This window comes from Nicotiana sylvestris, chromosome 12, assembly GCF_000393655.2.
Source record: "Nicotiana sylvestris chromosome 12, ASM39365v2, whole genome shotgun sequence".
Classification (NCBI taxonomy): Eukaryota; Viridiplantae; Streptophyta; class Magnoliopsida; order Solanales; family Solanaceae; genus Nicotiana; species Nicotiana sylvestris.
The window spans coordinates 100,528,795-100,532,817 of NC_091068.1; the positions used below are offsets into that span (position 1 = coordinate 100,528,795).

A 4,023-nucleotide genomic window follows, 5' to 3' on the forward strand; every position below is an offset into this window, starting at 1 on the left:
TCACAAACTCCAAAGGTGCCAGATACATTTATATTATTTAGTGCTTTTACATATTAATGTTGAAGAGATAATGTCTTTTTTAAAGAATCTAATTACGGTAGGAAGCAGAAGAGACTAGTAACTTGAATGTCAGTTACCACGAAATATTTATATTTATATAATAGAAATAGGCTCACAGTCATTGGTAATGAATTGAGCAGCAATAGATTTTCGAATATAATTGCTATACAATTTTGAATGTAGAATAATAAATAAAATACTCAAGTTTGCATAGACAATTTTGAAGAAGTCCAAAGGCCTTATTAAAAGTTGGTCATCTTAATGGGTCCCCATTCTAATTTAAATTTTTATTTATTTTTTATTTTCATTGGAATGTATATTTACCTCTTTATACATAAATATTGTTTGAATATTTTTTTAATTTAAGGGTAAAATCGTCACTCAGTCTTTGATGGGTAAATTTGTAAATTAACTTTGACTTAAGGTGTTCACATTTATAATATAGTATGAAATAATGTATTTTCGTTAATAATGCGCCTATTGAGGTTCGAACAGATGCCAGCTGAAGTCCAAATCAAAATATATTTTGATCATCTCATTAACATTAATACAGCTTAAATAAACATTTTGATAATCTTGCAAATCATATATGGAAAGTAAAAATGGTTTACACACCCAAAGCATCAGCGATACTTAATTTGGATTATTCATCGAATAAAGTTTAGGAAAAGTAACTTATTCTTTGTTCTACAACATCAATTTCGAGCAATACACAGTGTTTTTTTTTCCTCCTAATTAAAACCTCTAAAATATTCCTAGACAAACAAACTTCCTCCCAATCTTAAGTCCCTAGCTAGTTTTAAACACACCATGCATGACAAATGAAGTATAGTTTATAAGAAAAAAGAAAAAAAAGGAATCTTTAGTTGAAAATAACAACCAAGAATACCTATGTTAAAATCCTAACATGTACATTTTGTTAAATATCGCCTTACCTCTCAATATAAAACTTTTTAATGCGAATTCGAACTTTGATTGGCCCCAAATACAAATACTGAACACCGAATAAAGGAAAAAAAAGAAGATTATGAAGCAGCCTGAACATGGGCTGGTGAAAATGGGAAGGGTTCTGGTTTAGCCAGAGTAAGCGTCGTGTTTGCGGCAGCGGCGGCAGAAGCAGCTGCGGCGGAGCTAGTGGCGGTGACCACGCGCTCACAAGATGGACACATAGTGAGAGTGGTGGCAGGAAGCTGCATGTAAAAAGGTTGGGAAGATTTTAAAGCTCTTAATTCTTGAAGCTCTTTCTGCAGCCTCTTATTCTCTTCTGTCAGTGTCTCACAGCACTTCTTTAAATACTCACAATCTACCTCTGTCTGCTTCAATTTTGTCCTGCCATTTTTTCAAATTTCAATACACAGACAATAATGTAAAAATTATCAATATTGTTTAATCAATGGTAGTAGGCTAGTTATCATTTTTATCAAACTACCGAATTAATTCTAAGTGAACTTGTTGTGTACATACTTTTTACATTGTCATATACAGAACTTAAAACTAACTAAATACAGTAACTTTTAATGCTATACTAATGCTTACCTTGCTCTTCTGTTTTGGAACCACACTTCCACTTGTCTTGGACGAAGGTTTAACTGCTTTGCTAGAGCAAGCTTCTGTTTCTGCAATTACAGTTTTGTATTTTCCAAAACATCAAGAATAATACCAAGAAAATGAATTTAAGAAAATAACATCTAACATATTGTATTAAATTATTAATACTGTATAGATGATTAACGTCATGATTTTAGGATTTAACATATATAAGCTGTATAAATCAATATGTTATAGCGGACAACTAATTGCTTAATTATTCAGGTTACTTAATTCCATTTTTTTATTATCGTCTTGTAACTATATATATATATCTTTCCAATAACCTGATAGTATAAGCAGTGGCGGAGGTAGCATTTTAATTACGAATTTAATTGAGCCCATACCTTTCAATGCAGGGTATAAGTTTATGTGTAAAAATTTATAGTAATAATTATAAGAAATATAGTAGATATAAACCTATAACTTTTAAAATATAATGGGTTCAAAGCTAAGAACCTTAAAAATTGAATCAATAAAATTGAAATCCTTTATGAGTATAAGGATTCTTTGACTTACTGGATTGAGAGTGTTGTGTTCTTTGAAGCTTTCTTCAAGAAAAGCAGATTGTTCTTTTGTAAGTCTAAGCTTTTTTCTGGCTGAACCATCTTCTTCATCACTAGCTCTAGAAGAAGAATTACCCCATCTCTCTACATGATCTCCTTCACACTCTCTCTTCCCTAATAACTTATTTCCGTTTCTGTATATTGGAAAGTTCACTTGAAAAGTTGATATTGCACTGTTCGGAGATGACAGAGCCGCCCCTTCCTCAGTCTCCTCCGCCACTAACTGCCGCCGGTTCATGTCCAACACCTTTCCCGCCGGTCCAGGTTCACCAGCTACTGTTGAATAGTTCGTAATTAATATGGAGAAGTTGTTAATCATAGAGTTTAACTTAAATATAATCAAAAAAATTACTAGATAATCAAGTTTTTTTTACCAATTGTTGCAGGTAATCTACTTGCACATATTTTTTGGATTACGTGATAAAATAAAAATGACATTTGTTTCAAATAAGTCCCTACCCTTTTAAAATCATGTTCTATAAATAAGGAGGATGTTGACACTTCATATAGAGAAGAAGATCAGACAAAAATTACAACAACCAACTTTAAATAACTGTAAATAACATTCTTGCTGTATCTCCAGAATTTAAGTGTTCTACATGCCTCAAGCTCTTTTTTCAATATTTTCCTTTTCTGTCAATTTTCTAACAAAAACAGGCACAATATATCGATCAACAAACCTTAAGGAGAACATCAAAAATTATGTTTGATCTTATAAGGGATCACACAAGTGACGTGCTATAACCACAAATCTTCTCTAAACCCTAGAAGCAATAAGATTTACTTAAAAGAACAAACAAAGATGGTACATTTGATGTTTTGAAAAACCTTACAAATACAAGTATATATATATAACACAGTAACACCCATCACCAATTATAATAATTCCGACTACAAAGTATATATGCAAATTTAAAATACAAAGAAAAATTCAATATATAATATATTACATAAAGAATGAAATCTACCTATCTACACAATGTAATTTTCGAGCAAAGGCAGTGACACCCACCGTAGAAAGGGTAGCTCCACCACGGCCCATCACATACCCCCACGTGACACAACCACCCACATAATCCATATGGCAGAATCTTTTGTAGAAAACTTATAGTATATCCTAAAGCTCAAGTAGGAACAAAGAAAAAAACAAACAAGAAGAAAGAAAAATCATGAGAATTTACTCACTGTTTTCAGTGAGCCAAGGGAAGTGAAGCTGTGAAGATATGTCCCTAGAAACTGGAGAAAAAGGCAAGAGATCAAGCTGAAGCATTGGATCTGATGACCCTTTACTTACGTGACCTTCCTTTAAATCCTGGCTCCGCCTCTGCTTATTTTTTCTGCTTTTATCTTCACTGCACTTTCTTAAACCCATGCAGAACCCTAAATCTTTGCTGCTATCCATCAGCTTCTCATGTAAAGAAGAAGAAGATGATGACTTTTCAAGAAACAAAAATGATTTTGGGGTATCCCCTCCTAAGCTCAAAGCTAACTCCATGGATGAAACAGAAAAGGAACTTTTGGATATGGGAAATGGGAATTTAGTTTTGAGTTAAAAGAAGGGAGAAGAAGAAAAGGAGGAGCTGAGGGTCAATTTAAAAGAAGGGGTTGTCCAATCCTACAAGTTGTACTTACCACACAGTGAAAGATAACAGGGAATTAAATCTCAAAAGGCTCTTTAATTAAATTCTTTTTTATTTTTTCATTTTATCAGTTTGATTTGCGGAAAAGTAAAAATTGACTGGCAGATACTCGTAGAGAAGCGCACGTGAATTGATATAAATATACAACGGTTATACTTACCAAACCGTTG

General features: G+C 32.7%; 1 protein-coding gene across 2 annotated transcripts; it reads right to left on the reverse strand.

Moving 5' to 3' along the window:
• Positions 1-652: 652 nt before the first annotated feature.
• Positions 653-3,799, reverse strand: LOC104244962 (homeobox-leucine zipper protein HAT14). Of its 2 annotated transcripts, none has more exons than XM_009800489.2 (4): positions 3,399-3,799; positions 2,167-2,486; positions 1,597-1,676; positions 653-1,389 (listed from the first exon to the last, which is right to left on the reverse strand). In XM_009800489.2, exons 1-4 carry the CDS (start codon positions 3,706-3,708, stop codon positions 1,086-1,088), a joined length of 1,014 nt encoding a protein of 337 aa, XP_009798791.1. In that variant the 5' UTR covers positions 3,709-3,799; the 3' UTR covers positions 653-1,085. The 2 variants fall into 2 exon arrangements, with proteins under 2 accessions (XP_009798791.1, XP_009798790.1); XM_009800488.2 differs by having other exon boundaries at positions 2,167-2,489; positions 3,399-3,798.
• Between the last annotated feature and the right edge of the window lie 224 nt (positions 3,800-4,023).

Excerpts from the sequence above, each read along its gene's own strand:
- LOC104244962 (XM_009800488.2), bottom strand. The coding sequence starts at position 3,708 with ATGGAGTTAGCTTTGAGCTTAGGAGGGGATACCCCAAAATCATTTTTG. Across the intron at positions 1,677-2,166 it reads AACACAACACTCTCAATCCA|AAACAGAAGCTTGCTCTAGC; the intron begins GTAAGTCAAAGA and ends CTGTAATTGCAG. Across the intron at positions 1,390-1,596 it reads TTCCAAAACAGAAGAGCAAG|GACAAAATTGAAGCAGACAG; the intron begins GTAAGCATTAGT and ends AAAAAATGGCAG.